Raw genomic sequence first — 23,176 nt, forward strand, 5'->3', positions numbered from 1 at the left:
TTAAACATGTCTAGGGTTTTTCAATTTAATCGTGTTTAATACTCTTAAATACTCTTAATCGTAATTCTCTTTCGACTGTTAAAGGTTTTGAGAACTGGCAACTGACAACTGACGTCAGACGGAAAACGGGTTAAAAAAAAGACAAATAAAAGAATGGGAACAAAAAGCGGGACTTGCTTGGCGGGTGGAGTTTGGGGAATTCGGTTAGCGAGATTATTGTTACAATTTTGCAGTTGATTTGATAATAAGAATTTTATATAAGTAGATACGTAAGTAATTGCAACGTTAGATGTTTAACCGCTAAATATAACCTGTTACAGTAAACTATTGGTATTTTCTTCTTGAGAGTCCCGTGATACTTCTACCTCTGCAACCTGAATACGAGATTCAATAGGAGATCCCTTACACATGAAATAGGTAATTTGGTCAAATTCATATGGAGACTTTAAACATGGGAAGAAAACGGAAAGAAACTTGAACCCCAAAGAGGTTACGATGGGTGTGAATATTTCAGCTGAATATATAAAAGTCCTATTCAGTCCACTTAATATGTCCCATTTTTCAAATCCTGTCCACTGAAAAAGACTATTGACTTCACAGTCACTGCCCCATTGGTCTAGTGGTCGCAAGTGCGACTGCTATGACTTCGGGTTCAATTCCCGGGTCGGGCCGAAATCGCTTTGTGGGTTTTATAAACTTTAACACAAAGCGGCCCGTAGACTGGAAGTTGGTGATCGGCTTTGTCAGTTCGGCAGTATATGTCGAACAACAAAGCCAACCCGAAGCAATGACTAAACTTGTTTGGCTTGGTAGTTCTCGATCGGCAGATCGAGAACTACCTTGATCGCTAAAAGCCGAACGGCATGCATCGACTCTTGCGGTTCTTGAGATTCGGCAGCCGAGCGCATAGTGAGCCCGAGCATTTATCTTCATATATTCGGTTTTGTCGCCCAGATGTGCCCAGACATGCAAAATAATGCCGGCCGGATCTCTTTCCGGTCTTGTCGGATTATCGTCTCATCGGCCTACGAGAGTGAAGGAATAGTGACTGCATCTGTGTCTAGCCAATTGCTTGTGGACTATAAATATGTCCTGCGCAGCTGGCTGATCTCCTTACATGAGAACAGCCGCCGTGGTAGAAATCGGCCTTGGACGTATTATTATTATTTTTACTACACAAAACATCTACCTACATATACATTACAATTCAGGGAAGTAAGTATGTTGTAGCTTATAAATCTTATAAATTAACCCTTTTGTCCAATGCACGAAATTGAAATCCACGTTCTTGTCCAATCTGCTTCACTTTTCTGAAGTCCAAAAACTGAGACTCTAAAAAGAGTTGTTTTACATTCTCTGATCTGGTTTACAATTGATGCAGGACCCGGTCTGCATCACTTGTCAGTAAGACCTTCCAGGCTCTGATATAATGACTAGTATTAAAGACCTGTTTATTTGCACCGTCGCGTTGCCTGCATGCGATTGCTTCGTGGTGGCTTCTTATAACAAAGGCTTTGACTTTGCCAATGGAATCACATTGATTGGATGGCAATCCTTAAGCTTAATTCATTTTTTTATCATTTTGAATAAAACGAGGGTTTGTCAACGACTAATATTAATTTATTTCTTATCATCTTCACGACTGTCGCATATATAACATATATCAAAAACTATAATTATTAACAACCGACATCCACTTACACCACATATTTTTACAATTTCTATTAATTTTTCGAGCAACAATCGTATTTCTAAAAACCATTTAAAAGACCATTTCCAACCATTCAATTAATTTTTTCAATAGTGTCTATGAGAACAATAATACAAACATAACCCAGATAGTATTTTAACAAGAGTCCATTAGATTTACTTAGTATTTTATTACAACCAACATAATTCTATGTACACTTTATACAAATAACGTATCTTGTACAATGTATTGTATTGCATCTTTATTTCAACACGCCCCATCTGACGAAGTCGTCGACAGCTCCATTGATTCTCTCAATGTATAAGTCGTTGGTCTTCTCAACGCCGAAGTCTTCGAATGAGAGAGTTTCGTCCACTTTGGGAGCATCCTCAGGGTTAATCGTCATCACTGGCAAGCTGAACACTGACACGCTCAGACCAAACGGCAATTTCTGAAATAAGTTAACATGTGGTAAGTTACTGATGTCAGAGCGCTTTTTAACTGTTAGAATGGGCGAAAAGATTGGGACGTAGTAACTTTTGCAAAAACGCATTCGAGCCAACAGATGAAGCTTTAGAATTTCTTTATATACATATATATTGAACCTAATTGAGTGTATTGACCCATCTTGAACTTGATCTTCTTGATAATGGTACACAATATACAAACGTGGCATTTACTTAGATAAGATACGAGCATACAGGAAGGAGAATGGCGTAATCCAGATAAATTACTTGAACCTTTATGCTTTAAGTTATGTCGTCATGTCATGTCATGTTCAAACTAGTCTGATGCCAGTCAGGCCAGTCAGTAGCTAGCAAACTAATGTTGTACAGTGCGGCTACAATCAGCACTACAGGGATTGAAAAACGGGACATGGAATGTATTAAAGATATTTCTGAACTTTACCTCTTTAAATTCCGCGTAAAAGTCCTCCTTAGAGAAGATCTCGTGAGGGTTGAGGTGCAGCCTCCTCATGGAGGCGCTGAGCTGCGAGTAGTAGTGCTCCACGAGCCGGTCGAAGTACTTCGCGCGGAACTGCTCGTCGGACCCCGTGAAGATGAAGTAGACCAGGTCGGTGACTGGGCTGCCGGCCTGCAGGGTCTGTAGGTCCAGTACCTTGATGTCTACCTTGCCGTCCTGAGGACAGAAAAAAGGTGCTCGAAGTTAACTATAAATGTTTTTCATCCAACCATCTCGGAAAGGATATTGTTACTCTTCGATCATTTCCTCGCTGGGAACTTACGGGTTCACTCGAGGGCAAAGAATTTTCACCTTGTGCTCTTTTTATTTCCTCGCACTCACTGCGCTCGTATTTCAATTTTAGAATTCTTCGGTTGCTCGGTCATCAAAATGCTTATGCTTTGCACTCTTGCTTAACAAATAACTATTAGCTTTGGGTCATGGAACCTTGTGCCCAGAATGCCTCACGATCGGCCAATTATATTGTTTTTAAGCGAAGCTTATTGCCTGCTTTTTTCACACCCATTATGAATTTAAACTTTGGCCATAAAATAAAATGTCAGTTTCTTTTTGCGGAAAAAATCACACAAATCTCATAAAAATACTTCAACACCGAAACTATGATAAGCACCAATCTAGTCTCTACATTTCTAACAGCTGCATTGTGTTAATGGTAGTTGAACATAACATTACTCTATCTGCATGCCAGTTCAACAGAGATAGCAAAAAAAATGCAAAGAACACGATTAAACCTGTCGTATCATATCGTCGCCGGGGCGCAGATATACGCGAGACATGATTTGCTATTGTTTGATAATAAGTGAATTACAAACAGTTTAAAATGAAGGACAACTTATAAAACAGACTCACCTTCCGCACTCTGTGTACCAAGTTGCTGCCCCTGTAGTCTCCGTGGATGATGACTGTTGTACGAGAGGGTTTGTAGAAATCTACAAACACTTCATTTATATTTCGACTCAAAAACTTCTCCAAAGATCTTTTATGTTCTGGTCTAATAGCTCCTAACGCTAATGCACCAGATTTTTTTAACATTCCTTCTACACCAACAGCTAACCAATCTAGCTTTCCACGATCCAAAGTCTTTTGAAATTCCTCCGGATCTTTTTTTTGGAATGCGTAGGAAAGCGCATGGAACTTGGCTAGTTCCGTGACTGCGGCAGAAGCGTACTCCCAGTCATATGACTTAAACCTGTCGAAAGCTTCGTAGCCCTGCGTTATTAGGTTCTCCAGCACCATGGTCTCCAGGTACTGCGCGGAAGTATCAAATCCGTAGAACTTGACGAACGGCAATCTGTGCTCCTCAGGCACTCCATGCTCCTCTTCTAAAGCTTCAAAGATTTTAAATAATGTTGTGTAAGCAAATTTTTCATTGCCATAAAAGTCTATGGTTGCCTCGCTTCGAAACTTTTCACCGACCGCTGCAACTTTGCCGAACAAATTAAGATCCTCTTTATTCTTCGCTTTAATGATCGCTGTATACAGTGTAGATGTGTAGTTCGCGCCACCACTTGATATACTATTTATGATTATTTCAGGGTTCTCATAATTATGTTCTTTAGCGATTTTCTTCAACAAATTCCGAAGCGGTTCCTCTGATTGCACCATGGTTGCGCTGTCGATTCACACTGAATGGACAATAACTATATCTTTCTATTAAGTATGATTATTTCAGACCAGCTGTATAGGCGCTATATATATACGAATTGGTGAACGGTGACTTCTTGTGATTTTATCTACTAAGGTATGCATTATTGTTCTAAAACGGATGAGTCATATAATCAGTAATTACTTCATGAAGTAGTATCAATATGTCGCGCACGGCTGTGACACCGTTATGGTTTTAACATTAATTTAGCTCGATTTTTTTTACATCATTTTTAATTGATACCCTTTAATGCAGTAGGAAACTGTACTACGTATTTGTTTTCTATTCTGGTTAACTCTTGGATAAAGAGCCTCCTCTTTTCGACTCGACATCTCACCTTTCCTCCAGTATTCCAGTTGTCCCGCCATCTCTTCCAGGCTCTGCCTCGTCTGCAATGGCAATGTTAGGGGTCGCTGCGTGACAACAAGTAGTCGGTTGCCTTGCAATGATGCTGAGTAATACATTTAGAGGGACAATTATTCTATCTATGCTAAGTTGCTATCTGTCCCAGAATCATCACGAATTTTTTATATTAGTCACACAAAACTGTCTTGAAACTGTTTCGTGGTTTTCCAGTCGGTTCTCCACGTTTTTAATGGTAGAGTTGTCATTAGTCCAGTGGGGCCCATCAGGGCCAAGGCCTGCCATGCCGGGGCTGCGGAATTAGCGCGCCATTACCGCGGCCGCAAAAGAGTTACCGCGGCCCTGGTACATTGAGGGCTTAAGAAAGAACATGATGAGTTTTAGTCAGTAAGAGTCTGACACTCCCTCACGTCACGTCGAAAAAAACGAAACGTTTATGAAATTGTAGATATTCGGTGTAAATAGAGGAATTGTTTTATATCTATATCAACCAGTAGAATATCTACCTGTCGCATTGACTAATTGCCAGTCATAGTGAAAACAATAATGTTGATACCTACAATATTTCCACAAACCCCAATTTATAATGAGTTTGCAAAAACTGCGTTAAGTGTAACATTGTCACTAATTTATCGATAATTGTAGAAATATTTACCTATCTTATTATTTTTATTTCGCGGATGTGCGAAACGAATACCTACTGGTACATTTTTGGACTTAAAGCTATCAAATTTTAATCCAACGTCGTTTTTTTTTCGATCTTGGCTCATCGAGATCCATTATTTTTATAAAACTCCCCTAAGTTTTTCAAAAAGTGAGGTTCCGACATTGTTTTTCATAGATTTATAGAAAGGCATACTGAAAAGTAACCTCTAAGAAAAAGCTTCTCGTGCCAGGAATTCTAATTCCTATAAAATTCTGTACAGCATAATAGATAATAACAACGGCCTAATCTGGCACGTAAAGCCAATCCAATCTACATATTTATAAACTTCTTACACTATTCGCTTCCCAGGGGAACTACTTCCTGGACTACAAATATAAATGATACAGAGCCTATGATACTACGCGTATTTGATAATCGTTTTTGATAATTTTATATTAAACTTATTTTATATTTCAACCTATAAACTATTTTTTTTACTTTGATTTTTCTATTGGAAAAGTCACCTCGCACTGTGAGGATATTTATAAAAACCATTGAAATGATTTAACGTCAACAGTCAATCAGTGCCTTTAACTAATCTGTAATCTTAATTACATATACTAAAACGGGTGTCAATCTAAACGCCTTAATCACTAGAATAGTTGTAGGTATAAATACTCGTTGCGGAAATAATCTTGCCAGGCGCCATCGTGTTTCGGCGATATTGTTAACAAATCAGTTTTGTTTCGCACTGAAGTATCACAGGTCACACTAGAGACTTAAAGGTGGTACAAATCTGTGATGTAAAGGTTGAATAAAGCAATTAAGAAATAAAAGCAGAAATTGTACAGCATCAAAATGATTGCATCACTTGTTTTAATTTAGCTTTTCCAAAATTTCATCTATCTAATCGATGAGTAGGATTGTCGATACGGAACGGATCTGTAGATTTTGAGAAAAAGTTGCCTGTTCATGTATCATGTGATTAATACAAAAATACAACCCTGCCAACACATATACAAGGTCATAACAATCATATTTAATAGATTAACAAAGACATAGGCGCATCAGTATCTATTGATAGTTCAAACATGGCGCACAACCAGGAACCTCTGAGGAATTTGTTGAAAAAAATCGCTCAAGAGCAAAATTACAAGAACCCTGAAATTATAATAAATGACTTAACGAGTGGCGGAGCCAACTACACATCTACTCTTTATACGGTGATCATAAAAGAAAAGAGTAAAGAAGATCTCCATTTATTCGCTAAAGTCGGTGCATTGGGTGATTCGTTCCGTGAACAAGTGTCTGTAGACCTTTTTGATATTGAACGATTTGCGTACCTCAAGCTGTTCAAAATCTACGCAGCTTTAGAAGAAGAGCATGGAGTGGCCGAGGAGCACAGACTGCCGTACGTCAAGATGTATGGATACGACGACACGATGTACAAGGAGACGATGGTGCTGGAGAACTTGATACCGCAGGGCTACGGACCCTGCGACAGGTTCAAGTCAGTTGACTGGGAGTACGCTTCTGCAGCAATGACAGAATGCGCCAAGATGCATGCGCTTTCCTTCGCTTTTCAAAAGAAAGATCCAGAAGAGTATGAGAAGGTTCTAGATCTTGCAAAACCTACTTACAATTACAAGCTTTTGGTCATCATGCTGAGCAACAGTATTCCTCTTGCACTAAAAACGGTCTAGCCTGAACATAAAGTTTAATTCGCGAAGTTCATAAATAGAGGAGTGAAGGAGACGTTCATGGAGTACTACGAAGCGAGGCGAGTGACGGCTATCATCCACGGCGACTACCGCGGCAACAACTTGCTGCACCGGGTTCACAAGGTCAGTCTCACTATTATTTTAATTTTTATTTTAACATTTTCGGAAAACTTACAGCTAGAGGAAACAATATGAGAGAAATAATATGACACTTGAAGGCCATTTACAAGTTTTAACAATTAGATTTACAAACTAATAAAAGAAAATGTCGATTGGTGTCTGGAAAAATAGTAACAACTCGTAATGCATGTGATTATAAAAAAAAAGGTTAAATAAAAAAATTACTAACTAGACAACGCTTATGACGAGCAACACTGGTATTGAACAAATCTAAGTCAACAACATCACGCGAGATTACATTGAAAGATTTGCTTGCTCTTAACATACATGAATTTTGCCTGTATGTTGTTTTAACCCGTGGGACATGAAGGAGGCGGGGGTTTCTTAACAGTGCAGTGTGTGTTACCAGTCCTTATTTTATCATATTTCCCTTAGGTACTTGTCTTCCAACAGGAGGCTTATATATACATTCCTTATAAATTGTCAGTTGCAATGTGTACATATACATGCATCAGCCATGAAAGGATATTTTTATCAGAGTGTTATTAAAACTCATAAAATACTCAAAGATATAATAGGTATCAGAGAGATAAACAACTATGAGAGGAGGTCAAACAAACGTTTTGTCAGCTATATGCAATGCATATTTATCAATTGCGGAAATTACAATGCACCCAGCTCCATTAAACTGTTCAACCAAAATTTTCTCATGCATGTGGGTACTTCGATGTGTATTAAATGTCAAGAATATTGTACGCGCTAGGCGTTACCCGCATCAGTGAGTTTGCGAATTGTGTCCGCGTTCCATCCTACATCTATGGGATCACTTGTGATTAATTCCTGTAACCTGTGAGATTAAAAACATTACTAACTTATTTCAATAAATTAATAGCATTTAGGATAAATGGAAAACATTTTGAAGAAAATGTAGAATGTATTATTTTTAAACTTAAATATCGGTCAAGTTCAATCCAAACCACAGAGATGTAAATGTATAGTTCATAGTTAACGCAGGTAGCATAATATTTGACGTTATTACTCGTTCTCGTTCAGTTCGCCCACCGACATCGACTCGTAGCCGCGTTACTGGCAGAAGGGCCAGCCAGTGTATATGTGTCATTGTAAAAGTGTAACAATTTCAATATGGAGGATATCCCAGAGCATTTACAAACCCTCCTCCACAAGATAGCTAAAGAGCAGAAGTTCCTTGAGTACATATTGGACATCAAGCCGATCTCGAGTGGCGGCGCGAACTACACGTCGCGGTTGTACGCGGTCAGCGTCACAGAGCGCGCGCGCACGCTGCGCCTGTTCGTGAAGGTGGCGGCCATCGGGGAGAAGATGCGCGCGCAGGCGCCCAAAGTGTACGAGACGGAGCGCTACTGCTACACACAGCTCGTGCACATCTACGAGCAACTACAAGAGGAGTACAATGTGCCGCCCGACCAGCGGCTGGCCTTCTGCCAGTACTACGGCTGCAACCCCGTGCGCTTCCAGGAGACCATCGTGCTGGCCGACCTGGTGGCGGACGGCTACGAGTCCTACGACCGCTTCCGCTCCATTGACTGGCCCTACGCCCAAGCTGCCGTTACAGAACTAGCTAAACTGCACGCCACGTCCATGGCGTACTGGAAATATTATCCTGATGACTTCACCATAATGTTAGAGAAAGTACGGTTCGATTGGGCCCTGGATGACCCTGGTCTGGAGAAGTACTTGGCAGGCATGACCGGGAGAGCTCTCAGCCATGTTTCGAAGGAACACAAACCTAAGTTGGAGAAGTATTTCAAGGAGCTGGACGTGGAAGCGTTCGCGTCAGCGTTCAGGAGCAGTCGACGCCAGGTGGTGGGACACGGCGACTACAGGCCCAGTAACCTCATGCATAAGATTCTCAACGTGAGTACAGTGTTCGTAGCTTTGAAGAACGTATGTAAAGCCGTGAGTGAAATGGAATAAATGAGCATTTGCCTCCTTGGAAAAAACCTACCTTGGTCAAGTGAATTTTGTTTCTTTGCCAACTTATTTAAGGCCAAAAAACTTTTTTATTTCATCGTGATTGTGGGTATCAAACAAATAAATATTCAAAGTTTATAAATCAACGGTTAAAACTTGCTTGTAAACGAAAGATTTACTTTTATCTTTATTTACTAGAACTTTTTTTGAAGTTGTATAAGCAAAACTAAGACATAGGTCAACATAAACAAAACCAATTATTATTAAATCATGTCGCGCAATTTAATAATTTGTTATCGCCTATCAGTAAGCAGAAATAGTGTTGACGCCCGTCAAGGAATTCCGTAATTTTGTTGAGTGACTCGATAAACCGTAGGATATTTAGGGATTGCAGTAATAAGAAAGAGAAGTTACAGCTGGGTTGGATAGTCTCCTTCCACTCATTGAAAGCATTTGTCTGATGTCTATTCCTTATATAACCTTTCTAACTTTCCATAACCTTCCAATATGAAATTATGTGTAAACAAGATTGTGTAGTGAAGCTTATGTAGTTGTCTAACTATACTTGAACCGCCACCCGGGCGCCACCTCAGTGCCGACTCAGGGGATGCTCAGTCAGTTGTTTCACTATACGTAAAACCTTTACCCTTATGTTATTCCAGGACGGCAAGGTGGACATCAAGATTCTGGACCTGCAGACCCTGCAGCGTGGCAGTCCAGTCACCGACCTGCTGTATTTCATCTTCACGGGGTCCGACGAGCAGTTCCGCGCGAAGTACTTCGACCGGCTCGTGGAGCACTACTACTCGCAGCTCAGCGCCTCCATGAGGAGGCTGCACCTCAACCCTCACGAGGTCTTCTCTGAGGAGGACTTTGACGCGGAACTTAAGGAGGTAAGCAGCATCTTTACTTAAAATTAAGCTGTCTCCGCACCTAATTAAAGTTCCTAACCTAAACACCGAGATTCATACTGCCTATGACTTAAATAAAATTAAATTATAAATTTAAAAAAACCCCCGACCCAAAAAGGTACGCAATAATTATGACAAAAGGTTAAAAACGCTAAACCCTATAAAAAGCAAAAAATAACTTTTAACACTACGTAAACTACATTTTTTCTTGTCGGGGGACCGCTCTAATTCATTACTTTAGATACGTGTTTTTTTTTTAACGAATGTTGTAATTAGGTAGGTATCATTTGATTTATGTAAGTATTTATGAAGGTAAAAAGCGGTCCCCCGACACGTCAAAATTTAGTTTACGTAGTGTTAAAAGTTATTTTTTGCTTTTTATAGGGTTTAGCGTTTTTAACCTTTTGTCATAATTATTGCGTACCTTTTTGGGTCGGGGGTTTTTTTAAATTTATAATTTAATTTTATTTCATGCTTTTTAAAGGAGCTCCTTAATTTTTCCTTCTTTCATTTAATTTATTTTATCTTAAGATGGGGTCGCTATATGCGATCTCGGCCAAAGGAAGCTGTTTAACAATCCTCATGACAAACTGGCTCTGGGAGAATTGCACAGATTGAGAAACATTTGGACATTCTAGATTTTCAGCAAAAATATAAATCGGTTTATCCGTTTCATTCCGGCATTTCAGGGTTTCATCCGCCACATCCCATTTCCAGCATCAGGTTCTTGTCAATCAGAAACATGAAGAGAACTTGTCAAGACAAATTCAACGAGCCCAAACTCGATGGGTTTACTAAAAGGCAGTTCAGGGTTACGTCTCCTACCTTCGTGCCCTAACAGCAGACCAGCTCAGTGGTTCCAAAAGACATTAGTGTTTCAAATTTCAGATCCCACATATACATACTTGCAAGTAAACTGAGCGTGTAACATTCCTCTATCATATCTAGCAAACGAGCTGATGACCTTGAAGACCTGAACCGATTTCCACCAAACATAGCTAAGAACACTCCCGACTGACGTACCTTTTAAACAAAAAAAACCGCATTACAATCGGATCATCCGTTTGGGAGCTACGATGCCACATACACACACACACACACAGACACGTCAAACTTATAACACCCCGTCGTTTTTGCGTCGGGGGTTAAAAAAGGGTGGTGTTAGGTCTTTGTACAACTGTTTACTAACTAGAAGTGATTCTGAAAAAAGGTGCGGTCTATTTGGTTGTAAGCCTAATCACAATTTTTATATAGGACTGAGTAATCAGTAGTAACGCTGTTATAAAATGTCAATTTAAGAAACGCCACAGGTTACTAATTAGTTCTGGAAAAGGTTTTCTTAGCTTATGTTTGCGGTTTCACCCGCGACGCTATAAGCGTTCAAGCAAACGTAGGTACTGTAGCGCGCCACGCGCTACATATGGTGGAGGCGCCGGGTATCAAATATAAAACACCAAAGAGTATCTAACTAAGTACTACATCTCTACAGTACATATGTACTCTTCAGGAGTGTAGATGTAGATAAGCACACATGTTTGACCACGGAAGAAGCATCATATCATTATTACCATACCATAGTATAATCACCAGTGTGAACCCGGAAGCTACAACAATTGTGGCACAACCTTGAGTGTTAACACTAATTGTACAGACATCTATGAATGCTTATATGCTACGTATAAACTATTTGTTTGTGTATTAAAACAGCTACACGTGTTGATAAACTACCATAGTTAGGTACTTTCCTGCTTACGTATCTAGATGTAGGTAGCTATCTATAGGCACAGTAAATAGAGGTATATGTAGACTACATATACCTCTACCGTGTGTTTTCAATGTTTATGAACCGTATCAAAGTAAAAACTACATATGTAAGGCATTATATAAATATTATATCAATGAGGGTACTTTTGTAATAAAATAGAATTAAAAACTGATCCCAGATCCCAAAGAAATTGCTTCCCAGAGCCAGATAAATAGTAGCCTATAGCCTTTCTCGGGCTTTAGACTCATGATACTACTGATCTGATGATATAACTTTCATTAAAATCGGTTCAATAGTTTTAGTGTGAAAGCACAACAGGTAGCATTGTAACTCTTTATCATTGCATGGTGCTAAATTAATATCGAATGGAATCGAAAACTAACGTTAAAATATTAGGTACCTACATTTTGTTACCTGGAAGCCGACCCCAACATAGTTTGGGAAAAAGGCTCGGAGGATGATGATGATTTTGTTACCTGGCGATCTAATTCTTGAATGATAATATCTACTTATTTATAATCGGCTAATCTTATTTACAATTAAGCGACAGCTATCTATGAAATTATTACGATAAATTGTCCTCAAAAACACTAGGATTAAGATAGCATGTGAACTTATTAGATTACTTAGGAGTTATGTATTCTTATGAGTCAATTTCACATTTTCTTGATAGCCAGTCAATCAATAATCAATCATTGAAATATTATTATCAGAAGGTTTTATGAATGATTGAAATTGTTATCACAATTAATAAATCAAATTAATAGTTGTCAAAAGGACCCCCTGGCGTTTATTTCGTAGAAAATCGTCGAAGGTGATAATTATTGGAAAAATACTGCCATAAAATATAATAAAATAAAAAAGCTAAGTCATCCCGATATTGCAAAAAATAAATTGATTAAGTATAAAAAATATAAACGATGATAGCAACTTCCTTCTTAGATATCCATTGCAATATCTACTATCTCCATACAAATCAATAATATAATTAATGTCACAATCATAATTAATTTACGCAGACAATTAATTCTTTTTACTCCTATTTTGTCTATTAGCTGTCAGTCAGACGTTTCTGTAAGGTCTGACAAGTACAGACGAGGGAACTTGGCACCCTTAGATACTTATAAAAAACTAGCCGCTTTCCCGCGGTTTCACCCGCGTCCCGTGGGAACTACTGCCCGCACCGGGATAAAATATAGCCTATGTTACTCGCAGATAATATAGCTTTCTAATAGTGAAAGAATATTTCAAATCGGTCCAGTAGTTTTTGAGTTTATCCATTACAACCAAACAAACAAAGTCTTCCTCTTTATAATATTAGTATAGATGTAGTATATATAGTATACCTAGACTAATGTACCGGGGTACATGCTCGGATACGTATAAAAAAAAATGTGATAAATGAAGAACCGCTCGACCGACTTAACAGTCCCTAAGCATTTGGTTTGGATAGATGAGCCCTTTCTTGAGTTGTAAAATTACAACGAAAAGTGGCATTCATTTGTGAACATACAGATAGATAAAACAGCAACAACTATCAAGTATAATGAATGGTTTCAGAAACATGTGACTAAATGCAACGTTACATGCATAATAAGTACTACTAGCCAACTGCCACGTGCATGAGTTAATTAGGTACCTTCATTCATTAACTGTCAGTTCTATTTCTAAACACTTAATCATGTAGGTATGTATAATTATTCTAAAAGCGAGGTTCCGTAGATGTGCACCACTGTGTCGCATACAAATGTATCTTCTGATCTACAGACAAACAAACAGTATAGAATTTCTGGTATCTGCACGAAACTGCAACCACTTAATTAATATTACAAAAAGTAAAACTAAATAATTAAAAGTTTAGGAGCCACAATGGGCGGTATTATCGCAAAATATTGGTAGTAAAAAACACAACAGTTTGTGTGTGTTAAAACACACACAAACCAACGTCAAATTATTATAACGCAAGTTAGCTTGCGACCTTAATCTAAAAAGGGCTGTTCAGTAGTTTTAGCAGGAAAGAGTGACATACATTTACTTTCGCATTTATAATACTTACTGGTACAAAGTTCTGTTCATACCTACTTTGCTTTAAATTCACGTGCGTCCTAATTTGAAAAAAATGCCTCATAAGCTATCGAAAAGTCGTAAATATGACATCAGTTATCTGTGACACGATTGACAAGTACCTAAGCTCGTATCTTATCTAGGCACCAGCTGACGTGTTCATACTAACTGTATCAAGGTCAGCTTTATTTACCGCCAATTCGGAAGAGGTCAATGAACTTGTCAGTCATGCGTTACGTGAGCATGACTCATTTGATAACTGAAACCACTTTTCATGGTTCTCTTTTCTATATCTGCGTTTATTTATCGTTGAGTTTAGTAGTTTTTGTATTTTTGGATATTTCTAAGTCAGAAGAAAAATAAGCTTGAGGTACAAACATTGATTAGCCTACAAATTACTTGCACCGTGTAGGATATTCCATTAACGTTACTTAATACATACTTTACAGTCAACTGTACTACTAATGTTTTTTTTATTTTTAGTTAATAGATAGATAGATATTCTTCATTAGGTACACCAATGTTACATTTTTGATCTTAAACTAGGTAGTACTATAATATATTACCTTAACTTACCTACTAGTATCTATGCTTCCCAAAGTACATAATCAAGCTTAGCTAAGGAATCAGTAGCAGTACCTTTTGAGCAACACATAATATAATGCATATTATGTTAGATTACTCTAAGACGAATATACTTAATTGGCAACAATAGTATAATTTTTCTTCGTTTTCATCACAATTCTTTCACGCAATTTCAGAAGCTGCCGTTCGGTCTGACCCTGGCCACGTTCTCGCTGCCAGTCATCACGGTAGACACGGAAGACGCGCCGAAGGTCGACGAGACTCTTGAGATCTCCAGCTTCAGCACGGGGAAGACCAACGACCTTTACAGCGAGCGCCTCAACGGGGTCGTTAATGACTACGTTAGGTGGGGCATACTCAAATAATCGACAAAAAACTTTTTAAGACAATTATGGACGGTTTCTGAACACTTTGACTTTGAAGTGACTTTGACTTTGGCTTCGACTATGACTTAGACTTTGACTTAGACTTTGACATGACTTGACTTGACATAGACTTTGACAGTGACTTTAAGTTCACCTATAATTTTTCCCTTACTAAAAAACGGGTAAAACATCGTCTAAGTTGCTCAGAAACCGACCATTTGCAACGTATTATGCGCGAATAAAATAATTTTTGATTTACTTTGCTTTAATGAAACAGTACAAATTAAAATGTAATCCTATAATGTAATGTTTTTGTCTAGTCTTTGCTATTTTGTAAGATAACGTCAACAGTATTCTAGATTCTAGACGCACGGGTTCTTACGTACAGCAAGATGATGTGACAATGCACTTAGTTTCTATTTGGTGGTGGTATTATTATAATCAATTCTTTTTTTATATTTTTGACTAAATGTTATAATTTACTGTGTAGATGTAAGTTTCTTTGAAGTATTTGTACAAGGAATTATTTGTTCTGCTGACAAAAGCTATATTTAGCTTGATCCGTAAAATCAAAATGAAAATATGGACATTCGTCACGATACGATACCATATTTCAAAGGAGTATTTTCTAAGGATGCAACAAATTCTTTGATATATTTCAACATACATAATTATAATAGAATAATATAGATGTCATAAGAAAATAACAGTGACCCACCAAGTGTTAATGTTATAACAGATCTCATTAAAATTATTGCTATAGTTTGTTGAATCCTTAGTATTAATATAGAATTATCTGAAAGAAATAAAAAATAGGAAATATATGAGGAACATAAACTAATAAATAGGACCTTTTTCTGTCTTCGATACACTTTAACCTTGTGACAAATACAATACTGAATATGCTTGTAACGAATTGATCAATTGAATGAAAATTGAATAATTTGACTTGATAATATTTTTTTAATAAATTGCATGATGATATTTTTGAATAAATTTGAATTTCAGTAAACTATTGCAGTTTTCTTTAAACAATATAAATGGCAAGAATCCTAATCCAATCCAAACTAAATGAAACAAGTAATAGGCAACTTAGGTATAATTTATTTTGATTTCGCGTTCTTCATACCACCTCACCGCACACATTTACACAAGCTTTAACATATTTTTGGTTTTAAGCATACATCATTTATCCTGTATTGCACATACTATTTATAAATACATAAACATTTTCGAGAAGATGATATAAATACAAGGGCGAGCTTAATACAGAATTGGGTTTTCTTACAGCAAAGCTTTTTGTATCCACGAAACCATAAATTGTAAATAAAATATGTAGGTACCTGTTTTATCAAAGCATTTTTTTAAATTATTTGTATAAATAAATACATGATTCTTCATCTTTCTGTTATCTTCTACCCAACCTTGTTGGCTCCTAGTCTAACTGAATGCAGCGGGGTACCAATTTTATAGTGACTGCCCATCGAACTGCGTCAACACATAGATACATATAAGCAATACAACACCTATTTGCGAGACTGAGGGTCAGAACAACAGGCTACGATGCAAGAATCACAATTAAAACGTAATTATCTGACACACAATTTTAACGGTAGGGGAGGTAAAGGAGGTGCTACATACAGAAGTAGCTAATTTAAAACTGAATAAATAATACTACAATAACGTACTTAATTATCTTATCAATATAATTCACATAATACACTTCCATCAAATCGCCCAAGTCCTCACTGTTTACTTCAGGATTCCCCACTTGACATAATCATTGACGATTCCATTGAGCCTCTCGCTATACAAATCGCTGTTATTTTCAACGTTAAAGGAGTCTACCCGCAGGTTCTCGTCAACTTGGGGCGCCTTCTCCTCATCCACCAACACGACGGCTAAGTGAAACGTAGCAAGAACCAGTCCACACGCTAGTTTCTGAAAGATAATATAACTCAAGTTAGTTAAGGAAAGAGCCTGAAGCCTAAAATGATAGGTTTTATTTTTACATTGTTACCAATTATTGCATACTAGATACATTATTTATTACATATTTTTTCACATAATCAAGAAGAAAATGGACCCAAAATAGATCCTTGAGGAACACCAATTGATCCCTTAATTACAACTTATGGCTGTATATACAAGTAATAAAATGCTTTGGACAGGTATCGGGCGGGCACATTGGCTCACGTATGTACGTATAGTACGTTACGTACGTGTAGTGAATTTAATAACTCGGTAAGAAGTGGTAGTCAATTTTGTCGAGGACACAATGCAAAGCGGAAAACTGTACATGGCCGATACGCCGATTGATAAAATAGCCATCCATAAAACCTATCAGGGCGATAACTAGATTTATTTGACTTTAGAAATCTATTTGTGTAGATTACGTAAATACGTAAAAATAAATGAGCAATCATATAAAAATAACCGTACCTCTTTTAGTTCATAATCGAAGTCCTCCCTGGAGTAGACTTCGTCAGGGTTGAGGTGCAGCCTCCTTAGGGAAGCGCTGAGCTCTGAGTAGTAGTGCTCGATCAGCTTGTCATAGTACTGGGCACGGAACTGCTCGTCGGTACCTGCGATGATGAAGTAGACGACGTCGGTGGCCGGGCTGCCAGCCTGCAGGGTCTGGAGGTCCAACACCTTTATATCTACTTTCCCATCCTGAAATAGATTAAAGAAAGATGCTCAATTTGCTAAAGCAAAAATGGCAATAAGGCAAAGCAGCGTGTTTGACAATTAAACACTGCTAAATACGCTTACAGTAACAGTTTGTTGGGAAAATTTATGAAGTCCTTTAACTTAAAAAAGATAAAATACAAATCTATACAAATAAAAATGAATTGTTGTTCGTTAGTCTGATTAAAACTCGAGAATGGCTGGGCCGATTGAGCTGATTTTGGTTTTAAAATGTTTGTAGAGTTCCAGGGAAGGTTTAAGTAGGTAATAATAATTATAAACAAAACTCACGTCGCGCACTCTGTGCAACAGGTTGTTGCCCCTGAAGTCTCCATGGATAATGGCATTAGTACGAACAGGAGTGTATAACTTCACCATCATGTCAAGTGGATTTTTCAACATGTTTTCGAATGCTTGCTTGTTCTGTGGTATTATTAATTTCAATGCCGATTTAACACAATTATCCAATGTAGGGCCCATTTTCATATCGGCCCAATCCATTTTTGTCATTTCCAAAAAGTTTTTAAACTCTTCTGGATTTTGTTCCCTAAACGCGAATGAAAGTGCATGTAATTTGGCACATTCTGAAATTGCGGCAGAGGCGTACGCCCAGTCTACTGACTTGAACCTGTCGAAGGGTCCGTAGCCCTGCGTCAGCAAGTTCTCCAGCACCAGTTTCTCTTGATACACCGTGTCATCAAACCCGTAGCACTTGGTGTACAGCAGTCTGTGCTCTTCAGGTACTCCGTTCTTGTCTTCTAAGGCTGAATAGATCTTCCATAGTTTCGTGTAGGCAAATTTTTCAGTGTCAAAAATGTTTATAGGTGTGTTGCTTGCAGATGCTTCAGTGCGCATTTTTTCACTCATCACTGCGACTTTAGCAAATAAATGAAGATCTTCTTTATTCTGTGCTCGTAGTACTACTGTGAATAGTTTAGAGGTGTAGTTTGCTCCGCCGCTTGATATTTCATTGATGGTGATATCAGGGTTCTTGTAATTTTGTTCTTCAGCGATTTTGTTCAACAAGTTCGTCAAGGAAACGTCTGTGTGCGCCATGTTTGCTCTCTCAATACAAACTGATATTATGTGTATCTAGTAGTTATAATGTTGGTGCGAATATTGGTAATTCGAAATATTCAAGATTATTTATACGCCGTTTAAATATAGATAACGTTATCGATGACAACATTTGATACTGAGAGTCTGACGTTTCTATTTCACCATTATATAATTAATTACATGTTTACTACATAATGCACTTGTTGCTTTGTTGAACACAGTTTATATTTGAATAACTTTATGAGACGCAGAATCTCATATATATTTCCCTCTATGACTGTGGCAAATCGAATATATTATGCATCATACATACATGCAAAATACATTACGCATCATCTTATAGGACTAGAAGTTTATATTTTTAAAAGCCCTTTTACACTAGGTAGCTAATTTGCTGCCTAATGTTGTCATGCGGTGACGGGTTAGGAAACCGAGAAGTGGCAAGAAGTTGTACTATAGATAAAGATAACAAACTGACCCGCTATCTACGATTAACGAAGATATCATAATATAAATACATTTTTTATCAAATAAATAATACGGAATAATTGTGTCTGTACCTGTTTAGATAAACTCACGATAAACTCTATAGTGGAATAATACGATGTAAATACGTACGCGTAATTAGCAAACATTTCAAAGACTCCTAATTCCTATGGTAATATTGGTAAACGACTATCAAGCTAATTTAAATAGAAAACTCTATTCAAAATCTGATACCACATTTTAAATTAAATTGCAAAAAAGATCCTATTGCAGAAACCTGTGATTGTAAAGTCAATAATTATACGATTGTACGATTTGACTGCCTCGTTGGTCTAGTAGTCGGAAGCGGGACTGCTGTGCATGAGGTCTCGGGTTCGATTCCCGGGTCGAGCCGAAATCGCTTTGTGGGTTTTGGAAACTTTCACAAAGCAGCCTGTATAGTCTGGAAGTTGGTGATGTGGTCGGGCTATGAGAGTGAGGGAATAGTGAGTGCACCTGTATCTGCGCAAATGCTTGTGCACGATACTATGTCCTGAACAGCCGCCGTGGCCGAAATCGGCCGTGGACGCCATTATTATTAATTATACGAGGCGCCATAAAAAAAACTGAAAATAAATATTTTTGAATGTCGACAAACTTGATTTTTTGCCGTTTAGATAGTGGTAGATACAGATTCCTTAGTGCATGAGTCCGACTCGCACTCGGTCGATTTTTTAATAGGTAGACGTCAGAAATCCCAAAATTGCAATTGTCGATGTAACAGTCAATTAAAAGGATTTTTACCTAAACATAAAACAATCATCATTACTTGCAGGTTTGACATCCTCATTTTCGCGAATTAATTATCATATTTTGATAATGCGTTATTTTTAATCTAATTAAATAGGTGAGTAATTAATGAGGTTCTTTGTAAGCATACGAGTGCAAACTAATCATCACTAGTGATGTAAAATGAAAAAAAACGATTTGTTTTTTTTTTCACTTTATTGAAAAAAAACATGAAAAAAAACTTTGCATCGTTGTTTTTTTTCTAAATTTGGTTTTTTTTCTAGCCTACTTTTTAGTTCAATTTTCAAAATTTCCCTTTCATTGAGTTAATATAAATGAATGTTGCCAATATTTTTATGAAATTTGGTTCTGTTTTATCAGAAAAGTACCGTAGATTCAAGAATAAACCTAAGACTCTATTATGTAACCTTAAGTATAAATCTTTAACGGTAAATGCCCTAACAATTTAAGAGTTATTATACTCTTGAAAAAAACAAGGCCCAGAAAAAAAACTGTTTTTTATCTGTTTTTTTTTCACACTAGAAAAAAAACGGTTTTTTTGCAACACTAATCATCACCCTCCGAGCCTCTTTCCCAACTATGTCGGCTTCCAGTCTAACCGGATTCAGCTGAGTACCAGTGCTTTACAAGAAGCGACTGCCTTTCTGACCTCTCCAAATAACGAGTGCAAACCAATGTAAATGATTATTGATTCTGCGTTTTTGAAGTGCAGGCGTTTTATTCAATTCCATCAGGATAAGAGGTATCTCATCTATAGAATCTCTCCCATAATTCTCACTCATCCCACCCTCAATTTTTAAGAAAACAAAGGAGTACAAGTAAATACTTAATTTTCTTTATTTAACATTTATTTACATCTCTTATATGTATATCTTACAAAAGCATCAAACACCCTAATATCATCATCATCATCAGCCTTTTATTGACCCACTGCAGGGCACAGGCCTCTTCTACCGAATATAAAATCGCTATCATACATAAAGATTATTCATTGTAAGTATTATTTCAGGATCCCCCACTTAACGTAATCGTTGATGATGCCATTAAGCCTCTCAGAGAACAGGTCGCTGGTGTTCTGTACTGTGAAGGAAGACATGTCCAAGTTGTGGTCGACTGTGGGCGCCTGGTCAGGAGCGATCGTCACAATGGGCAGCAGGAACAGTATCAGGGCTAGCCCATATGGAAGTTTCTGCAAAATTATAACAAGTTACCTAAGAATACTAACGAATAAGAAGAATTAAGAATAAGGTGTTTTAATGAAGGGCCGATTTGAAAAAGAAATTACTATGGGGAAGCTATGCTATCAATATTTTATCCGGATATGGAAAGTAGTTTCCATGGAATGCCAGTTAAAATACTAGTGTTTTATACAGCACTTTTGCGCCTGATTTCTCTCCAGTCATGGTGGATTGCCGTCCCATTGAATAATGAGTGAGAGGGGAATACAGAGTGCAGCTGCGCAAGCGCTTAGTATTAGTAAGGTATGCGACAAAACACGATTATCTCAAAAATAGAATGTTGATGATTGCTAAATCTAAATGATAAGGCTGAAATCAGCTTGACTCGGCATTTCTTGTAAGTTGCAAGGCAAAATTGCGCAATTTCATTAACGATTATGAAAATACTACTACTATCACACAAGGAATGAAAGACAGTACGCGTCGTTCGCGTGATGTTTTACGATGGTATTATCTGGCAAAAAATCTCGTGACATTTACCTCTTTAAGCTCTTGATCGAAGACTTCCTTGGAGTACACTTCATGAGGGTTGAGGTGCAGCCTCCTCATCGCGGCGCTGAGCTGCGAGTAGTAGTGCTCCACGAGCCGGTCGAAGTACTTAGCGCGGAACTTCTCGTCCGTGCCTGTGAGGATGAAGTACAGCAGGTCGGCTGGTGGACTGCCGCCCTGGAGAGTTTGGAGATCCACGACCCTGATGTCTACTTTGCCATCCTAAAATAGGAAACATTCGCTAAAAATTCAGAAGAAGGTATCCAGTAGCACAGGGTTCCTGTGACCAAAACCACGTCCTGTGTTTGGAACTCTTTCTATTCACAAAACCTACAAACCATGGGTATAAAGTAAACGAACAACTTACCTCGCGCACTCTGTGCAGCAGGTTGTTGCCTCTGAAGTCACCATGCGTGATTATTTTGGCATTAATAGGGCTGTAGAATTTTTCTACCATTTTAGAAATATTTTGGGAAGCAAATTTTTCAAACGATTTTTTGTGTTGTGGGTTGATGACTTTTAACGCATTTTGCATCGTTTTTTCTATCAAATGTTCCAGTTTAAGTGTTTCCCAAGTTGTTTTTAAAACTTCTTGGGATTTTTCAAATTCCTCTGGTCTTTGCTTACTAGTAGCGAAGGAAAGCGCATGCAATTTGGCACACTCTGTGACTGCGGCAGCAGCGTACTCCCAGTCCATCGGCTGGAACCTGTCGAAGGATCCGAAGCCCTGCGCCGTAAGGTCTTCCAGCACTAGGGTCTCTTTATACAGCGTGTTGTCGTAACCATACATCTTGACGTACGGCAGTCTGTGCTCCTCGGCCACTCCATGCTCTTCTTCTAATGCTGCGTAACTTTTAAATAACGTCAAGTAAGCATATTGTTCGGTGTCAAAAAAGTTTACATTCACTTCACTACGCATTTTCTCTCCTACTGCTCCGATTTTGGCGAACAAGTGCAAGTCTTCCTTATTCTTCGCTTTTATGATCGCCGTGTGTAGAGTAGACGTGTAGTTGGCTCCACCGCTAGATATGTCTTTTATGATAATTTCAGGGTTCTTGTAGTTCTGTTCTTCAGCGATCTTGCTGAGCAGCGGCCGCAGCTCTTCTGTGTGCGCCATGTTTGGAGTTTCGATACGAACTGACACTAGACCATATTGCTTGTCTGTTAAATAACCTAATAATATGTATAATGATGACCTTGCAAATTATGAATTATCTTAACGAAAAAGAAACAATTTACCTCTTGATAAGAGGGCATAAAGTAGGAAAATTATCTATTCATAATAATAGGAATAATACCTTTCGATTTGCTTTTGCGCGTTTGGCCTGAAGAAGATATATGTTGTTGAGGAGATATCATGGCATAATCTGTATCACCAACAACGAGTAATCCTTACCTACATATTGTAGGTACCTATGTAGCTACTCCTAGTAAATAGGCAATAAAATAATAATAAAGATAAGCAGTTACAATGCAAAATAAATAATTTGAGCAATCAAAGATAAATTAATGTTTTTAATGACAATTATCTGATAAACGAGAATTCCACTGAAAAATACCTGCGCCTACCTCAAAAAATCTAAGTGGAAATCGTTTCGAATCGAATCGATTTTAT

The 23,176-nt window shown here is 37.9% G+C and overlaps 5 protein-coding genes across 5 annotated transcripts; 2 read left to right on the plus strand and 3 right to left on the minus strand.

Annotated features, from left to right (window-relative positions):
- Positions 1-1,598: 1,598 nt before the first annotated feature.
- On the minus strand, positions 1,599-4,349 carry LOC110377938 (uncharacterized). The gene is made up of 3 exons (XM_064038182.1): positions 3,524-4,349; positions 2,600-2,830; positions 1,599-2,141 (listed from the first exon to the last, which is right to left on the minus strand). Exons 1-3 carry the CDS (start codon positions 4,277-4,279, stop codon positions 1,953-1,955), a joined length of 1,176 nt encoding a protein of 391 aa, XP_063894252.1. The 5' UTR covers positions 4,280-4,349; the 3' UTR covers positions 1,599-1,952.
- A 1,996-nt stretch (positions 4,350-6,345) lies between these two features.
- Positions 6,346-7,166, plus strand: LOC135117830 (uncharacterized). The gene has a single exon (XM_064038133.1). It carries the CDS (start codon positions 6,420-6,422, stop codon positions 7,029-7,031), a length of 612 nt encoding a protein of 203 aa, XP_063894203.1. The 5' UTR covers positions 6,346-6,419; the 3' UTR covers positions 7,032-7,166.
- A 1,146-nt stretch (positions 7,167-8,312) lies between these two features.
- Positions 8,313-15,614, plus strand: LOC110377940 (uncharacterized). Its single transcript, XM_021336997.3, has 3 exons — positions 8,313-9,065; positions 9,785-10,015; positions 14,624-15,614. The coding sequence occupies exons 1-3, from the start codon at positions 8,313-8,315 to the stop codon at positions 14,810-14,812; spliced, it is 1,173 nt and encodes a 390-aa protein (XP_021192672.3). The 3' UTR covers positions 14,813-15,614.
- Positions 15,615-16,497: 883 nt separating this feature from the next.
- On the minus strand, positions 16,498-18,784 carry LOC126053426 (uncharacterized). The gene is made up of 3 exons (XM_021336991.3): positions 17,792-18,784; positions 17,255-17,485; positions 16,498-16,753 (listed from the first exon to the last, which is right to left on the minus strand). Exons 1-3 carry the CDS (start codon positions 18,554-18,556, stop codon positions 16,565-16,567), a joined length of 1,185 nt encoding a protein of 394 aa, XP_021192666.3. The 5' UTR covers positions 18,557-18,784; the 3' UTR covers positions 16,498-16,564.
- A 1,975-nt stretch (positions 18,785-20,759) lies between these two features.
- On the minus strand, positions 20,760-22,935 carry LOC110377937 (uncharacterized). Its single transcript, XM_049845084.2, has 4 exons — positions 22,860-22,935; positions 21,929-22,734; positions 21,553-21,783; positions 20,760-21,023 (listed from the first exon to the last, which is right to left on the minus strand). The coding sequence occupies exons 1-4, from the start codon at positions 22,918-22,920 to the stop codon at positions 20,835-20,837; spliced, it is 1,287 nt and encodes a 428-aa protein (XP_049701041.2). The 5' UTR covers positions 22,921-22,935; the 3' UTR covers positions 20,760-20,834.
- Between the last annotated feature and the right edge of the window lie 241 nt (positions 22,936-23,176).

Source organism: Helicoverpa armigera, chromosome 15 (assembly GCF_030705265.1).
Source record: "Helicoverpa armigera isolate CAAS_96S chromosome 15, ASM3070526v1, whole genome shotgun sequence".
In the NCBI taxonomy this organism is placed as follows: Eukaryota; Metazoa; Arthropoda; class Insecta; order Lepidoptera; family Noctuidae; genus Helicoverpa; species Helicoverpa armigera.

Excerpts from the sequence above, each read along its gene's own strand:
- LOC110377937 (XM_049845084.2), bottom strand. The coding sequence starts at position 22,920 with ATGATATCTCCTCAACAACATATATCTTCTTCAGGCCAAACGCGCAAA. Across the intron at positions 21,784-21,928 it reads TGCTGCACAGAGTGCGCGAG|GATGGCAAAGTAGACATCAG; the intron begins GTAAGTTGTTCG and ends TTCCTATTTTAG. Across the intron at positions 21,024-21,552 it reads TCGATCAAGAGCTTAAAGAG|AAACTTCCATATGGGCTAGC; the intron begins GTAAATGTCACG and ends ATAATTTTGCAG.
- LOC110377938 (XM_064038182.1), bottom strand. The coding sequence starts at position 4,279 with ATGGTGCAATCAGAGGAACCGCTTCGGAATTTGTTGAAGAAAATCGCT. Across the intron at positions 2,831-3,523 it reads TGGTACACAGAGTGCGGAAG|GACGGCAAGGTAGACATCAA; the intron begins GTGAGTCTGTTT and ends TTCTGTCCTCAG. Across the intron at positions 2,142-2,599 it reads TTTACGCGGAATTTAAAGAG|AAATTGCCGTTTGGTCTGAG; the intron begins GTAAAGTTCAGA and ends AACTTATTTCAG.
- LOC110377940 (XM_021336997.3), top strand. The coding sequence starts at position 8,313 with ATGGAGGATATCCCAGAGCATTTACAAACCCTCCTCCACAAGATAGCT. Across the intron at positions 9,066-9,784 it reads TCATGCATAAGATTCTCAAC|GACGGCAAGGTGGACATCAA; the intron begins GTGAGTACAGTG and ends ATGTTATTCCAG. Across the intron at positions 10,016-14,623 it reads TTGACGCGGAACTTAAGGAG|AAGCTGCCGTTCGGTCTGAC; the intron begins GTAAGCAGCATC and ends ACGCAATTTCAG.
- LOC135117830 (XM_064038133.1), top strand. The coding sequence starts at position 6,420 with ATGGCGCACAACCAGGAACCTCTGAGGAATTTGTTGAAAAAAATCGCT.
- LOC126053426 (XM_021336991.3), bottom strand. The coding sequence starts at position 18,556 with ATGGCGCACACAGACGTTTCCTTGACGAACTTGTTGAACAAAATCGCT. Across the intron at positions 17,486-17,791 it reads TGTTGCACAGAGTGCGCGAC|GATGGGAAAGTAGATATAAA; the intron begins GTGAGTTTTGTT and ends AATCTATTTCAG. Across the intron at positions 16,754-17,254 it reads TCGATTATGAACTAAAAGAG|AAACTAGCGTGTGGACTGGT; the intron begins GTACGGTTATTT and ends ATTATCTTTCAG.